The following is a 22,226-nucleotide window of genomic DNA, read 5'->3' on the forward strand; positions in this document are numbered from 1 at the left end:
GATATGTTGGTTCTAGCATCCTTGCCCAACAACCTGTGCAACAACCATACACCACCGACACCAAAAACTTTAACACCAAACTATATTGAACTCTGCTTTGTGAGCCTGCATGTGGTCAGTGCCTCTGATATATCTAAAATAATCACCATAGGATCTTTTTGCACTTTATTACCTACAAATTCTAAACTTGAGTTTATTACAGAATTAAAAGTCCATTTCAGAATGGAAATGCTGGAAAATCTAGTTTATAATAAAAATGATGAGAGATAATGAGGAAAAGCTGCACACTCCATTGCAGATACTATAGTATTAGCATCACGCTTGAAGGTTTCTGAACAAAACTGGCCCAAAAAATTAATATAATGCAGGATGTCGTTTGAAGTCTCTCTGCGTATTAATATTGTTTATTTTCATCAAATGTTGTGAAGAATATAAGTGATGTATGTGCACGTCTATATGTAATAATAGCAGTTACTATTTCACATTCATACACAAAGCACAAAACTGAAAGCAATTTGAATGCATCATTCGTCTTATTTAGATAAGATTAGACACACAAACCATTATTTTCTCTGCACTTGTTTTTTTTTTGTCACTTTGAAGAAAAACCCCAAAAGGTCTCAGCGTGACGGCGTAAACAGATTTATGTCCCAACAGCAGGATAACACAACTACACACACTGAGCCACTCTACTCTGTCTGGTTCTCTTGCAAACATCAGTTGAGCCTCTCTTTTATATTGATCTTGACAGGTATCGCAGTCTGAAGCAGTTCAATGTGGACATCTGCCAGACATGTTTTCTAACCGGACGCACAACCAAGGGAAAGAAGCTGCACTACCCCATCATGGAGTACTATACACCAGTAAGACAAACATTAGCTAGTGCTCTTACGGAATACAAATTCAAGTTCCTAGTGATGGATAGAGCCCAGCTGTACTCCAACGAAAAGGGAAAAAAATGTACTCCTGTCTCCTGATTTCTGCTGCCAGACATGGATTAGGCACCTTTCCACTGTACAGACTCTATCATCTATAATACTGTTACATATCCTTATAGTTATCTGTAGTATGCAGAGACTGAGCACTACTCAGCAGCAATATCCTTTTGGCTTGAACGGTGCACATAAAGTGGGATTTGGAGCACAAAACTCCAATAAGACCAAAGTCTTAAACGAGTGCATGTACATTGTCCAAAGTCGAGTTCATTCTAAATGAGTAGCTGTTGCACTGTTGCTGGAGTGCTGGAGTGTACTGAGATGGTGCCAGATTAAATCTTTAATCAATTCCAAGCTGCAAAATATGGCAAAGGGCCATCCGTACAATGTGTTTTTTTTCTCAGTGGACAATATTTTATGTTTGCTAGCTGCAGTTTTTTTCCCACCAGCTAGGCAGGCAGGCGCCCATAGATTTCTACACTGATTGAGAGAGTAGGAAAGAGAATCAGAGAGGGGGGGAAAAAAGAGGCAAGGGTTTAGACAAAATATAAAGGATCGACAGAGAACAGCAGTAGAAACTGAATGAAAAAGCACAGTGTGGAAAAAAGTTGGTAAAGTCAAAACAAACCGGCTTCAAGGCAGACTGGATACATTTTAAATGAGGTAATGTTGGAGAACGCAACATTTCCAAGAAAACTAAAGTTGTATAAATTGTCTCCCACCCATCACCTCAACTTTACCCACTTACCCCATGTGCACCTAAATCACACTACAGACAACCTCAGGAGAAAAGATGAGGGACTTTGCCAAGACTCTGAAGAACAAGTTCAGATCAAAGCAGTACTTCACGAAGCACCCGCAGAGAGGTTACCTGCCAGTGCAGTCAGTGCTGGAAGCTGATACCTCAGAGACGTGAGTCCTGCACATAAACACACACAGAACACAGTCATCTCTCTCCTGTCATCTGTCCCTCACTGACTCACTGTTACACCCATACATACTCCTGCTGTTGCAGGCTAATTATCATGCTGACTCACTCAGATGGGTTAAAGAGAAAGCTCTGTGTTCAGGATTAAAATAATGTTAGTCCTGTGATCTCATTCTGGCTCGGGAGCACTGTTCACATGACTGAGTCTCATTTAAAGTGGGAAACAGGCAATGAGACTAGCATCCATTAGATCATCGTGAAGCATTGCTTCAGGCTACGATGTACCCAGGATGATTTACACAATTATGGGTCCAGGTTTTGGCCCATTTTTATGGTCATCTTTTATGACTATTTTATAAATGTCCGAAAAATAAGGATAAAGGAATATCTGTCCTGCCAACTAACAATGAGCTAGAGCTAAAGATTCAGTATATGGTTATAATAGGAGCTTATTAAAAAGGTATGGTCCTGACCTTGCGACATTAAGCCTGCCCTCGTCAGACAAAGTGAAGACCATTAAATTGCCTTTTTCCAGCTAAGATCTCAGTCATATGATAAAGTGCTTTTGGTTGAAGATTACATCTCGGCAATGTCATTTTGCAGCAGCATATAATTATAATACATAAAAACATACTAATCCATAAATTTGCCTGGGGCACAAAATGGAAAAATAATTGGAAACAATGCTTGACCTTCATATTTAGTGATGAAATATATTCAACGAATAAATGCAGCAGCTTTCATTACGTGTCAGGATGGGCTTTTTTTCTGTACCCCTCAATTTAGGGCAGCATTATGATCAACATCATGCTGTGCCTTCACATACTCAAGATTCTTAGTGCATAAAGCCATTTTGTTAAAAAGAGCTTACTATACAGATGTCCTCGCTCCTAATCTTCTGATCAACTCATTACTTATGCAGCCCACTCACAAGCCAGAAATGATGGCTTTCAAAACCATCACACATTCTTCCTGTAAAATCACCGGACCTCTGTCAGAATCCCTTTGTGCTTCCCTAAATAAAGTTTTTCCTGAAGTCTCTTTGGTTTGTTGCAGTGGTAGTAGTAGTAGTAGAATGCAAATTTTTCAGTTTTGCTTTTCTGCAGCCACACATTCATGTTTTGAAAGAGTTAAAAATTGCATCTGTGAAGTATTGACGGTGGCGCCTTTTGTTCCCAGACCGTGCTCCTCGCCCAAGCTGCCCCATGCAGACACACACAGCAGGATTGAACATTATGCCAGCAGGTATGTGGCTTTCTGCACTGTGCTATCTATCAAATCATTACTACAGAGTCTCCTGCCATTTTCCATTCTCCAAATCAACCACCTCCTTCCCGCCCACCCCCTTACATACATTCACTCCACCCCACTTTTCCCTCTTCTTCTCCCCTTTCTGTTCTCTCACCCTTTAGTCTTTGCCACACTCTAATTGAGGTATTGATTTGTCTGCGTTGTGCACTGTACTCCAGCTAGGATAGAGGCTGTATTACCCAGCGGTTTCCTTCACTCTTATGCGCCACACAAACACAGTGAAGTTTGTGACCATTGTGTGTACGTGTGTGTGTGTATGTGTGTGTAGAGGTCAGCAGGGCTCAGCGTGCCTAGCAGCTTGTCACTTACTGGGGCAGTGAGCCCATTGGTCACCTGGGAGCTGTCGGTGTGGCTTAGTGTCTGTTTGACAGCATACAGGGCACACCACTGGACTCCCACACTCCTGGCAGCTCTGCCCACAGTGCAGTGTGCATGCACGTGTGTGTGTGTATATGTGTGTGTGTTTTGGTAAGTGTGCCACTGTGTATTGTTTCCCCTAGGCTCTTACACACAACTGCTTCACACACTGCCAAAACATAGGGAATATGCACCAAAGAGAAAACAAGCACAATTGTCCCCTTTATCTCTTCCCTTTTCCCTCCTCCTATATCTTCTTTGCCCCTTTTCTTCCTTTTGCTATCTGCAATCTCTCTCTTCTTTTGTCTCCACCCTATTTTGCTGCTTTTTATAGGTATCTAACCCCTTTTCTCTTATTCTTTAACATATTTTCTATTTTGTCATCTTGGATTCAATAATTTGTTTTCAGTCATGCTACAATTTTCTGAAAAGGCTGTTCAGTCATATTGGTCTCAAGTAGTTTCATTCTGTAGCTGCCACTATCACAGAAATAAACAACAAATAAAGAAAGTGGGGAAAGCGGTCATGTACCTCAGACAACAATCTAATTTGGTAAAAGTAAGACACATTTATTTGCAAATTTTCAATCTCCTGAGAATATTTTAGAAAAATGTGCACAGTTGGAAACATTTTCTCAGAAGCAAACATTGTTTCATTGTAACATAATAATTTTGCATGTCTTTAAACTATATATGTTTCTCATGTCTGTTTTCTGCATATAAAATAATGACTTTGGGCCCTCACCTTTGACCATTTTGCAGCAATGGAGTCCCAAAATAGTTAAATGATTTATCTTTCAAATTAATAAATAGTGTCTCATATTGATGAGACACTATAATGTGGTTCAGTAGTACACGACGCACATTGTCTCCATACTTACTTAATCATTTTGTGGCAAATATTCAGCAAGGAAACATTCTTCAGAGATTTTGATCCATATTGACATGATAGGTTCACACGTCACCAGCTCTACCACACCCCTAAGATGATCTATGACTGAGATCTGGTGGCTGTGAAGGTCATTTGAGTACAGTGAACTCATTGTCAGCAGTACTAAGATAATACTTAGTATGGTTGTGCATTCAGATATGCTCTTCTTCATACCTTGGTTGTAACAAGCAGTTCTTTAGAGTTATTGCTGTCTTTATAACATCTCAAAGAGGTCTATTCATTCTTCTCTGACCTCTGATATCAACAAGGCATGTTTGCCCAGAGAGCTGCCACTCACTGGATATTTTTCTTACTTTCAGACCATTCTCTTTAAACCCTAGAGATGGTTGCGTGGGGAAAATCCAAGTATATCAGCAGTTTCTGCAATACTTACACCAGCCTATCTGGCATCAACAACCATACCACGTTCAAAGTCACTTAAATCACCTTTCATCCCCATTGTGGTGCTTGGTTTCAGCACAGAGGCACTAAAAGCTGCATAACACTTTCAATACATGTGCAACACTCATTACTAGCATCAATTTGTTTATTTGCAATAACAAAAACCTTTCTACAAATTATTCCTAAATGTGTTCAACAGTGAATACAATTCTTTACACAGATGTTTATATGTCTAACGCTATATCCACACAAATGGGTCAAGCTGTTATGGTGTTATCATTATCTTATCAACCATTTAATATTACACACCAGGTGTTTTTCATTGTTGTAACATGAACGTTTTAAGTGTAGGTTTATTGGTAAGCACTAAAAAACTGATTGCTGTATAGCTTTGTACAATTTAGTTTTACTGAGTTCAAATCCGAGAGGTGTTTTTGCCCAACTTGCCATCTCGAGCCCTTTGTTAGCTCTGGTGAATTACATACTAATGCGGGGGGTTTTCAGCTTTTTCCATCCACATGTATTGATGGGATCTGAGCAAGAAAAATGAACCCCAAAATGTTTTAAAGGTCTCCTGTTATGTTTTTGTCTGTGCATGAGTGAATGGGCAAAAGGAAAAAATGAATGAATTATAAGGGATGATAAACGCTTCTAAATCGATGGTGCTACAGTTCGACAGAAGAAAAAAGACAGCAGTGAGCTGACTCATATGTTCTCACTGAGAACTATCAAAAAAAAACAAGTAGACAGAACTTATGTATGGCAATGGTGACTGTTTTATTCATACATTAGCAACAAGATTGCTCCCTTCCTTCTCCTTTCTTTCTACCTGTAAATAATATATAAGGCAGGTGTGTTGGGAGTGATATACATGGTAATTCATGCCATGCACGTATACAGATGTCTTCAGCAAGACGAGCAACGGCAACGCCAGTGGTTTCAATGCTCTGGCCATTGCATTCACTGCATATGTTTGGGACTGTGCATGAATGAATGGGCAAATGAGAACGCAATGAATTATAAAGAATTGCAAATGGCTCTAAATGAGAATAGGCAGTCGCACATTTATTCACAAAAAGGAGAACTGTGTAAGCCCACTCGTATGTTCCAGCATCATCTGAGCACCATCATAATAAGAGTAGACACGCTTTATTGTGGTGGTGTTATTTTATTTGTACTCTGGCAGCAAGAGGAGATCTTTATTTCATTCTCCGTTACCTTTTTTTTTTTTTACTTCCTTCCTTACTTTTACTGTCAGTTAATGTAAGATAAAAGGGGGAAATTGTTCTTATTTGAGTTCTTTGAATTTTCAGTTTCAAGTTTGGATAAAATCTCTGTCAGTTCAGTTTGTCTAATATTTTTTCCTTTATGATGGCATATTGTGTGTGTGTGTGGGGGGGGGATGGAACACAAAACCACCAACTGCACGGCAAAACAAGACAAGAGTGCGCTCTTTCATCAGCATATAAATGATTATATGTTTCTAAGCACAAATGACAACCTTAAAAACATGGCCAGGGACTGCAGATGAAGATTTGCCCATGGCTTACTCTACTACAATAAACATAGAAATAAACAAAATTCTGAAAAAAAGCAAAATGATAAAAACACAATCCATGCCGCATATTCTACAGTCATCTCAGAGGAAGCGTACTTGAAGTTTCAGGTTAGAACAGTCAGTAAAAAACACAGTGCATCTGCTTCCTCCTCTCGCACTTCCTCTCTCACTCTCAATTCAATTTCATGCAATTTCATAGCACAGGAAAGTGCAATAAACAATATGAACAGTAATATAACAATATGAATGTTAATATAAGATTAAGATTTCAATATTAGTGCATATCTTGTGTATGAGTGTGTGGAGGCGTGGATTGCCATTCAGTTCCCCTCTGGTTGTAACTCGTTTTTACATGCTGTGCAACAGACATGAGGTCTGTCGCTTTCGCTAAGGATTATTTCTAGTTTTCAGTAGTTATTAAACTGTTAAAATCTGTTAATATTGATATGAGGACTTTATTTCTTTCATCATCGCCACTGCTGTGATGAAAGCAGTGGGGTCTTTAATAAAAAAAAAACTTGTTACATTAAAAAAAGAAAGTAAGATAAGATTTTTCTAAACCATAGTATCCCTCTTCTCCAGCCCTTGGCCCTTTGCTCACATTTCTTATTTCTTATTTTTTTTACATTAATTCATGAGGCTAAAACACATGTAAGCACAAGAAACTTGAACAATACTGTCTCCTATTTCTTTTTGCTCTTTCTTGTCTCCTTTGCTGCTGTTCCTGACTGAAGCGTGAGGTCTGCGGCGGTTTTGTGATGAATAGTGTTGCAGGCTGAATTACGAGCGGTCGGGTTCACAGGCTGGGCCTCCTGTAACAGGCCATGGATAAATCCTGCATTTCTCAGTATTATGGTCTCATAGAAAACTGGAGAGAAATGGAATCTTATGTGGATGCACCTGACAACCTCTACCTCATTCATCCCCACTTCTACCATCCCTCACTCCTTCACCTGACCACACACTGCGAAAGATGACTCAGCATGTAGCGTGTCGGTGTGTGAAGAAGACTATTTTAATGTGGCAAATCTGTGTGTATTTATGTGGGCAGGCACAAGACTCGTAGCACATTTGCATCAGTGGGCTGCTTCTTCATGATGATTAATATCCTGACTTGAAGGACAAAGCTAAAGAGGTTAAAGCTGCAGCGACGCTTGCGGTGCAAATAACAACTTTGTTGTTTGACCGCCGATTTCAACCCACCCTTTAATCATGGATCGCTATTATAAGTCATTACCCTCTGATATTCAGCAGACTGCAGCTGCTTGTGATGAATTGACTTTCTGGTGTTTCCACTTTCATGCAGCCAGCTCATGCATGCATCTTATTTATATCACATCTTCCTACATATTTTTATAATGTGTGGGAAAGAGTGGATACAATTGTGTTTTAAAGTGTGTGCTGCTTGTAAGAGATGAAGATGGGGCACAAAGCACCTATTTTTTAATTTTTTTGAGCTACTTATTTTCTTATGCTGATGTGTACAATATGGAACATTAATAAACCATTTAAAAATTATTGATTGTTGTAAATGTGTTATGGAAGGCAAGAAGTCATTTTTATAAACTTTTCTATGCAGTACTATAGGTGTATATTAAAAATAGTATCACACTGAGATTACAGTAAACATTCTATCTATCAGTGATGTTTTTGGTATTATTAATTTTCTAAGCAGAATGCATGTTAACCATTATATTTAATTATTGATTTCAATCTACGACATATAGCGGTGGTAGCAACCTGTCATGCACAGTCCTGCTCTTTCTTTTTTCCCCAGAAAATGCTGTTCAGAATCTTGCAGTACTCAAAGACATGTTAGCCTGTTAATTGCACAGTAGGTACACTCACCTACCTGTTGGGTCTACCTGCCCCTGCCTTGCCCATCTTGCTGTGATTTCTGTAGGACCCAATTTTCTTATGTATTCCATTAAAAATAAGAAACCTAATGTTCTTTTCTTTTCATTTTTTGCCCTGCCACAGCACATTTTATTTGGTGTTGTAGTAAAACAGCTTACAGAGCAGCAAGTACAGTGTAGCTGACAGTCAGCAGGATATAATGCAGAAGGGAAGCGCTGTCCTTGGTGCTGAAAAACCACAGAGCACCTGACACACTGTGGCCTTACACACACCGCTGATGCTGTCTGTGGTGCTGGACAGTAGCACGTTTCTAAAAGGTTTTTTTATTGCCTGTATGCGAGTAGACAATGTACAATAAAGTTTTATGCATGCTCCTTGTGGATATTTTTATAGCTTTTACTCTACTCTATTTTTGCCACTCTGCAGTCTTGTTAGTCAAATGCCCCTGCGCACCTTACTATCCAGGCTAGAGGTCCCACATGCACAGCTTAAAATAAGTTTTGATTATTTGTTTAAAGCTTGTGTTTGATGAAATATATTTTTTCTCAGTGTGTGTGGCAATAAACATAATGTCTTGCTTTTCCTTTTTCATTAAGTTTACTGATCTCACTCAATATTTCTCTTTTGGGTGTTTGTGTACCTGTGTCAACTGCGTGTATATTTGACATCCTGTCCTTGGTGTGCGTGTGTGTGCGTTTGTGTGTTTGTATACATACAGATTGGCGGAAATGGAGAGCCAGAATTGTTCATTCTTCACGGATAGTCTGTCTCCTGATGAAAGCCTGTGAGTATGCCACCACCCCCACCCCCACCCTACAAACCCTGTCGTTACAAGCACAGCCTTTCACAGGGATTATGTGTGCGTTTTGTGTGTACACTCTTTTCTCGCGATGCTTCGACTGTCTCTGCGTTTGTTTGTGTGCACGGACTTGTACATGTATGTTCAGCTCTTTGGGTAAAATTGGGTAACCGCATAGTCAGCCACATAATGAAAATGACCCACAGCAAGCAGTGTGCACACACTTTCTATTCATCATACACATGCCCGCTGCGATTAAGGTCTGTGGCTGTGTGTAGATACACAAAGCGTATGTGTGAGTGCCTGCAGAAGCTGGCTGAGTGGCTGGCAGTGGCGGGGTTACAGCAGTGAGAGGAATAAGGATGTTTGATGTGAATGAGGCAGCCAGTCCTCATTGTGGAAAGCTGAGAAAGTGCCACATGGAGAGAGTGGTTAGGGTTGTTTGAGATCATGATTTTCTGTGTGTCCATGTCTTATTTTGTTGACATCGCTGTTGGCTGTCAGCCATTTCCTCCTTCTCTGAGATGGTTCTGCTTTAAAGTTAAGGTTGTAGCTTTGCCACATACACACTTTAGAGGTCTGTGTAATGTGTGTGAGTGCAGTGTGAAGTGTGCTTATTGTACCTTTCCACATGTGTTTTGTGTTAGTCTGCTCTCAGAGAGTGATGTGACTGATGATACATTAAGAGCTTGTTTTAAACTCAGAGAGAAGTAAAAGACTTGGAAGCCAAAAACTTTTCAGTACTGATATTTCTGCTTATCAAACCTGCGTTCATTGTCTTTGTTGCTATGTGCATGCATCTAGTGTGTTGCTTGGATGGAGCTGTGTCACACAAATGTATATACATGCATATAGTTTTTGCATCTACACTCTGTCTCTGGATTATTCTGTGCCTGTGTGTTTGTATGCATGGCATTTCACTTCTTCCCCTCATGTGCAGCTGTGTTGCTTCCAGCTTTTGTGCCCTTGTATCTTCTTGTTCTTATTCTGCACACCCGTCCTTCTGTCTGTCAATGCTTCACTTTTTTTTTTTTTTTTACTTTTTTCCTGCTGCACGGCTCTGTGCTATCGGTGCTTCCAGCTGGTGTGTGCTTGGCATCCTGCTGTTTACTGTCCTGAACCACCATTCCTGCATGCTCGGCTTTTACCTCCACCTGTATATATTAATCGCAGTTTAATGTTGTCAGGTAACAGGCATGCAAGTCAACTAAGCCCAAGCACATATGAGTTGGGTCATTTAGACCCACATTGTCTCATCAATGCACCTGAAGGTTAAGTATCAGAGTATCAGAGTAACTCAGCTCAGGCGTCATGTCTTTCCTTGATATGAATGCCTCTCATTTAACTTTGGCTGTACAAAGTGGTTTGCCTGGGCAATAGCATTATTGCAACATAAACTGACAACAAGACATATCCATTTATCGTTTATTAGCCCTAGGTATGTTATCATAGATTTGAACATTACGTTTTTGTTCCAGTGCCAATAAAATGTTATTGGACATTAATATCTGAGCAATATATTGTGCAGCTTAAGATGTACCTTCCATTTTTAATAAATGTGAGTAGGTGTTAAATGGTCTGGTGAGCAAGTTTTATTGCAGAACATTTAATGTTTGGACTGGGAACCTGGCACACTGCTCCAAGCCGCTGTATCCTGTCTGGTTTCATTGTGTCTCGTCCTGTTATGCCTTCCTGTCTTGCTTGCCTTGCTTTGCTTTGGCCTGTCTGCTCTCCCATGCTCTTGGTTCTGCTTTGTGCTGCTGGTGGCTGTGTGCTGGTGGCTCAGTGTGCTGTCTCCTGTGTGGGGGACTCAGGGATGAAGATCAGTACCTCCTGCGTCACTCCAGCCCAGCCCTGGACCATGACTCACCCTGTGGACAGCACATGCTGCTGGCACATTTGGAACACCAGGATAAGGAGCAGCTCCAATGCACCCTGGCCCGCCTGGAGAACGAGAACAGGTCTGTAGCCAGGAAATAAAGCTGTTAGAACTTTCTCGTCATTCTTTAGAATTCATGTGTTTTCAAGCACAATACATCCTCCAGAATCCCATCTTTTAGACATATTTCAACACCAGTTGCATCACATCCAAACACGGAATTTTAAACATTTGAAACGGTGTTTGATCTGATTTGCTTTTAGATATGATCGAGGCTAAGATAAAAATAACGTTTGCTGCAGAAACCTTAAAGTTTGGCTTAACGTTCAGTGTTTATAAGTAAAGCTCCCCAGAAGCATTTTACACAAGTATGTTTGCGTGTTTATTTAGAGGTATTACACTCGGTTCAGTATGTCTGCTGTCATTTGCAAACCTCCTGCAGTGAATAAACACATTCATACTCTAAATCCTTTGAACTGCCTGAAGAAAACGAAAAAAAGCAGCATTTTCTGTGCGCATACCTGAGCGTTAAGCTTGTAAAACCACATATTGGTAACATGGAACCACTCATATGTCAACCTTCAGTTTGTCCTGCACAAGAAAAACAAAGAGTCTATTATGAATTGTTTGGCTTTAAGTGTAAAACATATCTAAAACACAAGATGTTAATGCTTTTGAATTAGATTTTAGTTACTACAGGGGCAGATATTTTCCATAAATGAAGCAAATTCATTTTTCCTTTCCACTTAATTGGTTACCAGAGGCATCCTTTAGTTGAATGACTCATATGAATACATTTCCCTTGTCCTCAGTTTGGTTGTGACCTTTCTAGACACACAGCAAAACACAGCTACACACACACTTGTGCCCTTTGGGTGTCTGAAACCTTGACCTAGTTCAGTTTTTCTACAAAGTGTGTCTCTTGTTATAGCGGGCTCTGTTGTGCTTATTAATGACTAAAGTGGTTGCTTTAGCTTATTTTATTGGGCTGTTTAGTGGTTTTTCTGATGCTTATAACAGAACAATAAATTAGTAAAAATAAATAAATAAATTAAGAACTTATTTTGGGTCTCTTTAACCCAAAAAAACCCCAACCTTTTTTTTTAGCTTTATAAAGAGATGGACATGTGCTTTTATCTAATATAAGATAGAATTTACCTGAAATTTTATGATTTTTAATGTAGTGGTACAACCACCTATATTCAAGAACCATCACTTAAATCAGCGGTCCACAACCTTTTTTGCACCACGGACCGGTTTATGCCCGACAATATTTTATGGACCGGCCTTTAAGGTGTCGCGGATAAATACAACAAAATAAAACTAGTACCGGTACCGAAAAAAAGAAAATTTATTCATAACACACGTGAAAAGACCAAGGAAAGCCAAGTAAACGATAAAAACTATAACAAAATAACGCCGAAAACCGATAAAAACCCTGAAAACCATACATTTCACACCTGAGCCTCAACTATTGCGGCCCGGTACCAAACGACTCACGGACCGGTACCGGTCCGAGGCCCGGGGGTTGGGGACCGCTGACTTAAATGATCAATTCAATTCAGTTCAGTTCAGTTGAATTTTATTTATATAGTGCCAAAAGTAAAGACCCTACAAGAATACAAAGAAAACTGAAAAACCCAAGCACTTCCCTCTGACAATAGTGGGAAGAAAAAACATCCTTTTTAACAGGAAGATTTAATATGTATGAAAACATGAATTTCATTAAATGACTGTGAATCAGTTTTTGAAAAAAAAAATACAAAATTACATTTACATGTAATTCAGTGATAGCCCTATATTTCATATACCTTATCTGGGTATATGAATGCCATGGCGAGCTGCTCAACCTCTGACCATCCACCATTCATTAGAACAGCTACCCTGACTTTCTGGTTTTTGTTTTTATTTTATTTATTTATTACATTTTCTTTTCCAAAGAGATAGTTACAGATAATTCTGCAATTAAATAGACCAGTATGTTGTGACGATCATTTTCCAGCAGCCAAATCAATTAACAATGCATCACAAGTCTATAAACAGTTTTAATAGCGAATCACCACACAAAGCCACTGAATATTCACAGCACCATACAAATATGTGATATGAAAGGCTTCTATTAAAAATGAAGATTGCACTCCATGTGGTTAGTCATCAATAATACATTAGGATCCTGCAGTACTGATTGTTTAATGTGTTGGTATTTAGTAAATCATTCAAATTATTTGTCTCATAAATACAAATGTCAGGTTATAATGCGTTTCTGTTTGCGTCAGTATAATTCTCTAAGTTGATGTTTTGCTTGCTGCACCAACAAGTTGCCTTGACTGTTCTCCTCCATCTGTTGGTCCTCAGGGTGCTGCAGAGCGAGTACAGGCGGCTTAAGTGGAAACACGAAGAGGCGGCATCAGTTCCCATGCTGACTGAGGCTGGAGAAGGAGGTCTCGGTTCACCTACAGCGGAAGGGCAGCAGGACGAGGAGCTCTTGGCTGAAGCACGGGTCCTCCGGCAACACAAGACTCGCCTGGAGACCCGTATGCAGATCCTGGAGGACCACAACAAACAGCTCGAGTCCCAGCTGCGCCGGCTCAGGGAGCTACTGCTACAGGTCAGCGGTACATCTCTGAGGGAGGCCTGGAAAGGACATGAACAGTTCCTACAATGGATTTTATTTATTTAAAAACAATACTTGTATGTTTTTATGTGTACTTCTAAGTCTACCAACTAGGTTTTACAGGCAAATACTTTAGGTGCAGATCTTTAAAAAAAAATTATATTAGACAAAGATTATCGCTGTAAATGTAAAATAAATGAATTTAGGAAAAAAGCTATTCAAACCTACCGGGCCACACGTGAAAAACAAATTGCCCTCCTTAAATCAAGAATGAATTGTGATTAACCACATTTTTTGGAAAGCTGCGTTCAGTTGAACTATAGCCACGCCCAGGTCTCATTACTGACAGACCTGTTGAATCACAAAAAGCTTAAACAGAATCTGTCTAACAGACTGAAGTGAAGATCTTTGGGAACATATTCTGTGTGCTGATGAGACAAAAGCTGGATTTTGTGGAAGGCCCGGGAATTCTGTTCTCTACCAGAAAATCCCAAAAGAGAATGTCCTGCCAGCTCAAGTTCAGTCGGGTTATGTAGCAGGATAATAATCAGAAACACACTAACAAGTCCACATCTGAATGGTTAAAAAAGAAAAATTGAAGGTTTTGGAGTGGACTTGTCAAATTCCCAACTTAAATCAGACTGAGATGTTTGGCATGATCTCAAACAGGCCGTTCATGCTTGAAAATCCTCCAGCGTGTGTGAATTAAAACAAATCTGCAAAGACGAGTGGTTTGCAGCGATGTGAAAGACTCATTGCCAGGTATCACCAGCACTTGATTGCAGTTCTTGCTGCCAAGAGTGGCACAACCAGTTATTAGGTTTAGGGGACAATTAGGTAGGTTTGGATATTTTGGATAGAGGACAAATATTTTGGCACAGCACTGTATAGTTCTTGCAGATTTCTGTAGCTGCAGTTTAAAAAAAAGGGGCACAGAGGGAAATTTAACCTCACCAGTTTTCAATATTTGTATTCCTCACAGACAGCACAGATAGCAGATAGCAAAGTTCTTGAAATACACTTATAAAAGTACAAAAAGGCACACAGTGTTCATTTAAAAGAAGGAATGGGAGTACAAAGAAGTACAGTATGGAAGGAGTTAAGAAAGAGGATAAGCCTTAATACACTCTGGAGCGTCATATAAAAGGATTTACTGCGGTGTAAAGGAAAGGTGTGGCAAAGAGATAGGCGAGTGGGAGCTGACACTCACAGTTACTGGTTACTATAATGGCAATGTATAAATTGTTGTCAGTGGGAGTATCTAAACTGCACACTCAGGCCACAGAATAAAGAGAAAATGAAGGGAATAAATGACAGTAGGAGAAAGAACAGGAACAGGATCTGCATCTTCAGGTTAAAGAGAGCAAGAGGCACATATTCCTGGGTTAAAAACATAAAGGGAGGGAAAAAAGCTATTTGAATTCTTTTCTCTGTGGACCTATATCACAGTTTCATTTCCTCAGAAAATAAAATCTGTAGAATCTGCAGTCTCTAGTCTCTAGAAGTATATGTATGAATCCCTCCCAGTCTCTACAGAGACTCCTGTTTTGCAGCAGCTACTGAACTTACTCACCTCTGGAGTATTGCCACAGTGTTGCTAAAAACAATACGAACCATGGGAATGTTGCATATAAGATCTTCGAGAGTTACACTATCCCCCTTTGATTCTGAATTGAGGCATCCATTGTGGTGTCAGTCTGTTTTCTGCAATGCTTGTCTGTGCAGTGCAACTCCCTTTGGCTTTTACCTACCTATCAAAGCACAAATCACAGTAACCTGATGAACAGCTGTTGGGCAAAATTGCCTTTTTAAATATTTTTTCTCTGAGTTCTCATTTGAGGACTGCCGGCTGCCATTAAACATCACATTCATTGCTATCTGAAAGGCAAAATGACTCTGATGTCTGAAATATGATAGAAATGAGGGGTTATTTAGAAAGAATGGTAATAAGTCTCTCCCAAAAGCAGCCCAAAGATGATTCAGAGGCCAATGGATCAGAACCATCAACCCTGTCTTCTCCTGTGTCTGGAGGAGGACACCATGGGGAGCCAGCTAGCAGAGAGACTACAGACACTGAAGCAGCAGGTCAGTGACATGCAGCCAGGCTAAGATGAGGGCTTGACATATGCATGCATGCTAAATGTAAAACCTTATCTTTTCACTGAGAAGTAACATTTTCTGTGGCGGCTTGAATCCGTGTGTGTGTGTGTGTGTTTGTGGCAGGAGATGATTTGGAGCATGAGCAGGACACGGTGCTGCAGCTCCAGGAGGTCATTGAGCAGCTGAGAAACGTCTTCCCTTCAGAACCTGGTGAGTTTGTTTCGGCTACATGGATCTTTGCTGCTGTAGCACTCCACACTTCAGAGACAGCTTCTTTGCTCCCCCCATGGCCCTTGGGACTGTGAGAGATGGAGAGGAGAGCAAATATGTACTAGTGTGGATCAATAGAAGGGGAGGGGGTAGGGATGGAAAGATTGAATGGCAGAGAGGAGAAGTAAGATAAGAGGGCGACTGCAGCAGAGAAAGACAGAGCGTGTCACTGTCACACACTTTGCCACAGTGCCCCACTGCATTTAAAATGCAATTTGCTGGGCAATCCAAAGCCTGCAATTTGAACAAAGAAAGGGATTATAATAATTATAGCCTTCTTAGTTATAACCAAGAACATTTCCTTGGTCCTTTGCATGTGCTCCTAAACTTGTTAACCCTTTTCTTTTCTTTAAATTCTCTTTTATATCCTAATCTCAGGCACCACATCACACATCTAACCCTGAGTGTGCCTGGAGGAGCAGAAAGAAAGCCTGAAAGAACGCCTGATGGCAGAGGGAGGAGCTCTATGCAGCTGAGGTCAGGCCACAGTACACCAGGCCATGTGACCACTGCAGCGGCAATGATACTTAGAGCTAACCCTCTACTGGAATTTTGTGCACTAAAAGCCTTTTTCATGCAAACTGCTAAAGGCTCACGCTGATGTCCTTTTGGCCAGGCTGTGCTTCATAGCTTCAGTGGCGCAGCCTGACACCATGTTAACGAGCCAAAGGAAACTAATGTTAGCAGCAGGTCAGGGAGAGACTAAAGTGATGGAAAATGCCCAGCCAAGACACTGTGTTTACCAGTATTTGTGTAGTCATTCAGAGGTGGGAAGCTTTATATCAGTCTGCAGCACAAATCGGACCTTCCGTGAAAAGAACCTCAAAAAAATGCAAAAAGGGGAAAAGGAAGGACATCCATTGTTTCTATCAAAATGCCTGTATCTTCAGTGTGTGTTTCCCCCCCCCCTCCTGAATGTGTTGTCATGGTTGTTATTTTTGTATTTTGAAACAAGGAGGTGAGCTAAAGCTTAACCGTGTAAGCTAGATCAGGACTGGGCTGACTACATTTTATGTGGCTGCGTGCTGCAGACTGTCAAGGAGCTGACAGCACCCACAACGGGCTTATTTACTTTTTCAGAATGACACATTATCAGTTAAATCCATGACTTATTTGAGACAGCCAAAGTGCCCGCTAGCACAGCGCCTCTGTATGCACACACTGTGTTCCTCTAATCCTGTCTCACTGCTTGTCGTACTCATTGCTTGCCTCTCCTAAGTGAGCCCTTTACACCCATAGAGCACTAACTGCACTCAGTGTATGTGCACACACGTATGCTGCTACACACGCACCCCTATTTGCAATAGCCCCCACGCATCCACCCACATTATGCACAAATAACCAAATGGCTCCCTGCATGATCGATAACATGTGCTGTGATGTATCGCCAGAAATACACCATAGGCCAATTTCATAAAAATGGAGATCTATTTCATCTTGAAGGATATAAACAAGTTCTCAGTGGTAAGCCAATTTATTTTGTGAATGGGATTGTGTTTTGTTTAGGAAATGTCTGCTGATAAATATCAGCATGCATGCCACTGCTCTGAGATCTTAGGGTTCTCCTGCTATGTGCAGACAGAAGGAAGGAGCTCCTAAAAGTTAAAGCTCCCCCACCCCTCGATATGCTAATTCCAAAAACTACAGGGGGGGGTATAAGGCACACCAAGATAACTCAATCCCACACCAGCTCCATTCTTAATAATCCCTTCATTCCATGTAGATTTGAAAAGAACAGTAGCTACTGACTCTGCATGTGTCATTTCCCCTCATGTTAATGCATACTTAATTGCTTTTAGATTTACAAAAGGATGTGTCGTTGATATAGTTTCACCCTCATCGTATCAAGCTCATAGGGTGCATTTTGTTCTAAACATAGCACAGTCAATTAATGCCTTAAAACCGAGCTGAATCCATAAAAGACAAGAGTTAGTCTTTCTCCACGTTTTCTTTCTTTTTTCATTATGCTTTAAATTCAGGGAAGGAGGTTGCGTCAGGAGTGTGTTTGTGCACTAGTGTCTGTCAGTCCCCGGACAGACCTGTGGTTGATTGGAAGTGACAGCTGGAATGGAAAAGTGTGGATCACAGCATGTGAGCATCCATAGGGTGAAACCGGTTAAATAAGGCTTGTATGAGTGAACCCATGGTGCCGGGTATGCTTGGAGGGAGTAAAGATCTAAGAGACAAGAGAGGAAAGGCGTAAAAAAACCAATCCATTTATTGCTTGAGGGCTGGTGGGAGAGATCCACTTTGATGTGCCTGCCACAGCAAAATCTCCAGAAGCAGGACTAAAGTTTGCCTGAAACAATGAAGCTGTGGTTCTGTGTGTTTCTCCGTACTCAAACCACCCCATTCTCATATACATTGAGGAATCCATGCTAAACTTTAAAAATATCATTCTGACCCCACATACATGAGTTTAAAACCCATGTGCTGCATTCATTATGGGATCTTCCTCCAGGCACATAGCACTCACATTTGACACCATCCTCCTCAGCACTCGTTGCCTGTTAGTTTTGATACCGTTGCTAGGGAACTGCCCCCAAGGACAAAGCTCCACAGGTTTGCAAGTTGGAAACGTGATGTGCCATTCATAATACAAATGCTAATAGCCTTAAGGGAAGCAAGAGAGGCCCTTGGTTCCCAAACACAGCTCTCCTTTTCTTCATGTCCACCTCCACTGAAGCCTGCCACTGTTAAGCTGCTGAAGATAGTCATTACTATTTGTTGAACCCATCTCCGCATCAGCACTGCTTGAGAATTTGTTTTGTTAAAGCTCTCGCAACTCAGAACAAAGAGCAGCTGCACAGCTCGTGCGAGAAAAAAAAAAAAGCCATGACAAGCGATGTTTATTCATAGACGTTTATGTATTGGTATTTACACATCTCATTACACAGTGATGATTATCCATTGCTCTCAGTTGCTCCATACGTTTCTATGTGGGTACACAAGATGATGGCGCAGTGACAGGTTGTGAAAAAGAAGGGGAGACAACCCCCCCAGTAGGACTGCACATCAACAGTTGTCATGTTTATTTTAACACCATATAGTGACGAAAGAATGACACAAACATATAGACTAGGTAGTTATACTACAGGGTTACATTGCAATTCGCAGTTTGTCCCAACATTTCACTCTGCTGCTGCTCGACACCGCCATCCAAATAAATGATGATGCGTGACTGTGTGATCATCTGAGGTCTCATCCGTGTGCACATTTCTTTACTCCTAGTGGCTTCCTGTTTTGCCCCACACACACTAACACACACTGCTCCCTGTGGCATGACTGAAGCCGGGTGAAAAAAGGTTCTCTACATAAGCCGGAGTCACCCCCAGAGGACACCGCTATCACTGCTCAGACTTCTGTTACTGCATGTAGCTTGCCAACATGCTCCACGGGCCCTGTCATTAATCTGCCGCCTCAGTGTCAGACCCTCCCTCCTGTGTTTACCAACACGCATCTAAATATGTAACAAGGACACGTGCGCTTGTATGTCACGCAACATATATAAGTTTGTTACTCTAACACACTCATTTTTTTTTTCTGATGAAATGAGGTTTTTCTTCTTTGTGTGTTCTTTTAAATCACCATTAATATACCTCATTAATCATAATGTTTGACTTCTTTAACACTTTTGATTTCCTGTTTTATTGTCCAGAACTCAAAACACTTCTTTTTGTCTTTTCTCTGGAGTTTTTAATCTGTATTAAAAAAAAGGGTTTCTGAAGAAAGGCTTTTTACTGTAATAACAAGTGGGTTACTGGCTGCTTTCTACTCTTTGTGTACAGAAATAAAAGTTTGTATTTGGCAAACTCCTTGTCTGCTCGTGTTATTGTTTTTTTTGTTTATTTCATGTGACTGCAGTTATCCCTTTGAGATTTGAATAATGAAAGTTAACTCAGAATGGTGCCAAATACAGGCTGTTTTATATTAATTTTTCTTTTTGTGTTTATATTTGGATTTGTGTATGTCCCATTGTGAGGCCTGTGTGCTTGTCATTTTTTTTCTGACTCTGTTATTCAGTCTGCCCTCGACTTCTACCTTAAACCTTTGCTTCAGCGCAGAAAAAACGGCTCATTGGTCTATTCTGATGCAGTGCCACCCTTTTCTGTTTTAGCCCTGTTGGCTTTGTTCCCTGAGTTTGTTCTCTTTGGCTGTGGTGCAGCACTTGATTGACATTTTACCTTCTTTCTCGCCTTATCGCGCACTGATCTCTTGCTCGCTGCATTATCTTTGCCGGAGCTGGCGGGCGCAGGATCTCTATCTTTATCTATTGCTTGATTATCTGGTACACCCAGCCCAGCTTCATGAACCACGGCCTTCTCTATACTTTCATTATCTAACCCCTCTCCACTCGCTCTCCCACGCTCTGGCTCTTTATTACCCTGCTCTGCTTTCACATCTGGATTTTTCCCTGTTTCTGCAACATCCACCCCCTCTGTCTCGACAGGGGTGCATTTCTCTGAGCTTTCCATCTCCTGGCTCTTAGTGTCTTCAGTCTTCTTATCTACATTAATATCTGCTTTAGCTTTTCCTTCTGTGGCTTTTGGAGGAAATTTGACGTTCTTCTTTCTGGCTGCACTCGTGGGCTTGGTCCCACCGGGCCCCCACTTCTCCTGTGTTGTATCCCAGTAAGTCTTGTTCTGACTGGCATGCATAGAACGCATGCTCTGGCCCAGCTTCCTCAGTTCCTGCTGCACAAAGGGTTTAAACTTCTGGTCCAGTTTCTCCACCATATCAAAGTCTCTTCGAGCTTCATCCTCATTGCACAAAGCAGCATGAGCCCGAGCCCTCTGGTACACTGCCTTGAAATTACCTATTGAGAAAAGAGAGCGAATAAGTATAAATGGCAATACTATTGACTCGTAAACACCACAAGAGGCAACAGGAGGTAAGAATGATTGGTAGGCCGGCAAGAGTAAAACTGGAAAGCCGTAAAAGTTGAAGATAAAATGAATACCACAGGAGTTAACTACACTGAATGCCAGCGGTGAGACAGGAGATGTAGTAGGAGGTGAACGCACGAGAGGAGTAAATGAACGGCAAAGAAACGCATAAAACAACCTTTTCAGATCGCCCTAACTGTTAATAATTCATCATAGCACAAACAAAAAGAAAACAATGAATTCATTTTTGACTGTGATGTCCATGGGTGGGAGCTGAGGGAACAAAAGATAGACACAGCTTTGCGGTTGTGAATGTTTGGTTTCTTCTTTCCCTGGTAAACACAAAGATCAAGGCTTGTTGCACTGTGAAGGCGAGTGTTTGCTGAGGGCTGGCAGGAGAACTTGAAATTTTTTAGCTTAAAAATGATAGGTTTTTTGGGGTTGTTTTTTTTTTTTTCTGTACGCACTAAACCGGGGTATATTTATATACTCAAGTATCTATTTCTATACCAAACTCAATTTTCACTCTAATATTACCTTTGTGTTTCTTCAGCAGCTTGGTGTTGAGCTCCACAACTTGCTGGTATTGTTTTAGCTCCAGCATGCACTGGCTGAAATTAAGAGTCAAAGGAAGACGCACTTTCTCCAGCGAATCCCAGTCCTCACCCTGTTGATCCACCTGCAGAGAAAAGAGAGTGGACATGAAAGCCGGGTAGGTGGGAGGGTGAGGGCAAAGGAGGTGGTAGTGATAGATGGCGAGAGAAATGTTGAAAAGATGAAACAAAGGCAGGGCCAAATATATAAAGCGTTGGGAGGCACGACGAAAAAGCTCGGATGTGGAAAATGATACCGGGAGGAGGCAGAGGAATTTAGAATGAGGAGAAATAAAGATGGAAGTGGGTGGGTTGAGGACAGCGGAGAGTTTGTTGTGTGTGAAAGGCATGAGGGAGTTAGACACAGAGGTGTGGCAGAAAGGAGAGTTTAAGAAAGAGAAAAGAAGAGCAGGCAAGCAGTGTGACAGTGATATCTCTGTGGATAGCTGTTATTTTCAGAGCACTTTCTCTGCTCTTCACTTTGCCAGCGTACCTACAATGCCACAGCTGCTCTTCAGTAAAAAAGCAACAATGACAGATGATTACAGTTTACAAGCCACAGTGAGTCGCGGTCCTTTAGCAAGACTACTCTCTGGCATGTTCGACTATTCATCACACTGAGTGGATTGAACCGGTGGCTGTTAATGTGGTATGTCCATCTGGGTACTGTCATCGCAACAAAAAGCTCTATTTTACATTCAATTGCCTGGAAAAGACAACACAATTACTTGAACGCTTTTACAAACCCTCACTTAATCACCAATTACTTACTTTATTTTGAAGGCAGTCCACATATTCTATAGCCTC

The 22,226-nt window shown here is 41.0% G+C and overlaps 2 protein-coding genes across 7 annotated transcripts in view; one reads left to right on the top strand and one right to left on the bottom strand.

Moving 5' to 3' along the window:
* Window positions 1-20,399, top strand: part of drp2 (dystrophin related protein 2) — a 175,447-nt gene extending 155,048 nt beyond the window's left edge. The window contains exons 17-26 of one of the 6 annotated variants that reach the window (XM_005722946.2): window positions 752-863; window positions 1,711-1,847; window positions 3,043-3,108; window positions 8,997-9,062; window positions 9,882-9,914; window positions 10,925-11,038; window positions 13,312-13,564; window positions 15,535-15,655; window positions 15,794-15,880; window positions 16,319-20,399. In XM_005722946.2, the coding sequence (XP_005723003.1) occupies window positions 752-863; window positions 1,711-1,847; window positions 3,043-3,108; window positions 8,997-9,062; window positions 9,882-9,914; window positions 10,925-11,038; window positions 13,312-13,564; window positions 15,535-15,655; window positions 15,794-15,880; window positions 16,319-16,338 (1,009 nt within the window). In that variant the 3' untranslated portion in view covers window positions 16,339-20,399. Of the gene's footprint in view, window positions 1-751; window positions 864-1,710; window positions 1,848-3,042; window positions 3,109-8,996; window positions 9,063-9,881; window positions 9,915-10,891; window positions 11,039-13,311; window positions 13,565-15,534; window positions 15,656-15,793; window positions 15,881-16,318 lie in introns of all 6 variants that reach the window. The other 5 variants (XM_005722943.2, XM_005722944.2, XM_005722948.2 and 2 more) reach the window with 5 other exon arrangements.
* Window positions 20,008-22,226, bottom strand: part of LOC102211067 (aryl-hydrocarbon-interacting protein-like 1) — an 11,309-nt gene continuing 9,090 nt past the window's right edge. Inside the window, exons 7-9 of the mRNA XM_013916132.1 lie at window positions 22,191-22,223; window positions 21,364-21,505; window positions 20,008-20,756 (exon numbers count right to left, since the gene is read on the bottom strand). Coding sequence (XP_013771586.1) covers window positions 20,023-20,756; window positions 21,364-21,505; window positions 22,191-22,223 — 909 coding nt within the window. The 3' untranslated portion in view covers window positions 20,008-20,022. The remainder of the gene's footprint in view (window positions 20,757-21,363; window positions 21,506-22,190; window positions 22,224-22,226) is intronic.

The sequence above is a fragment of the Pundamilia nyererei genome, unplaced genomic scaffold, assembly GCF_000239375.1.
Source record: "Pundamilia nyererei isolate P.nyererei 1_Seehausen unplaced genomic scaffold, PunNye1.0 scaffold00008, whole genome shotgun sequence".
Taxonomy (NCBI): Eukaryota; Metazoa; Chordata; class Actinopteri; order Cichliformes; family Cichlidae; genus Pundamilia; species Pundamilia nyererei.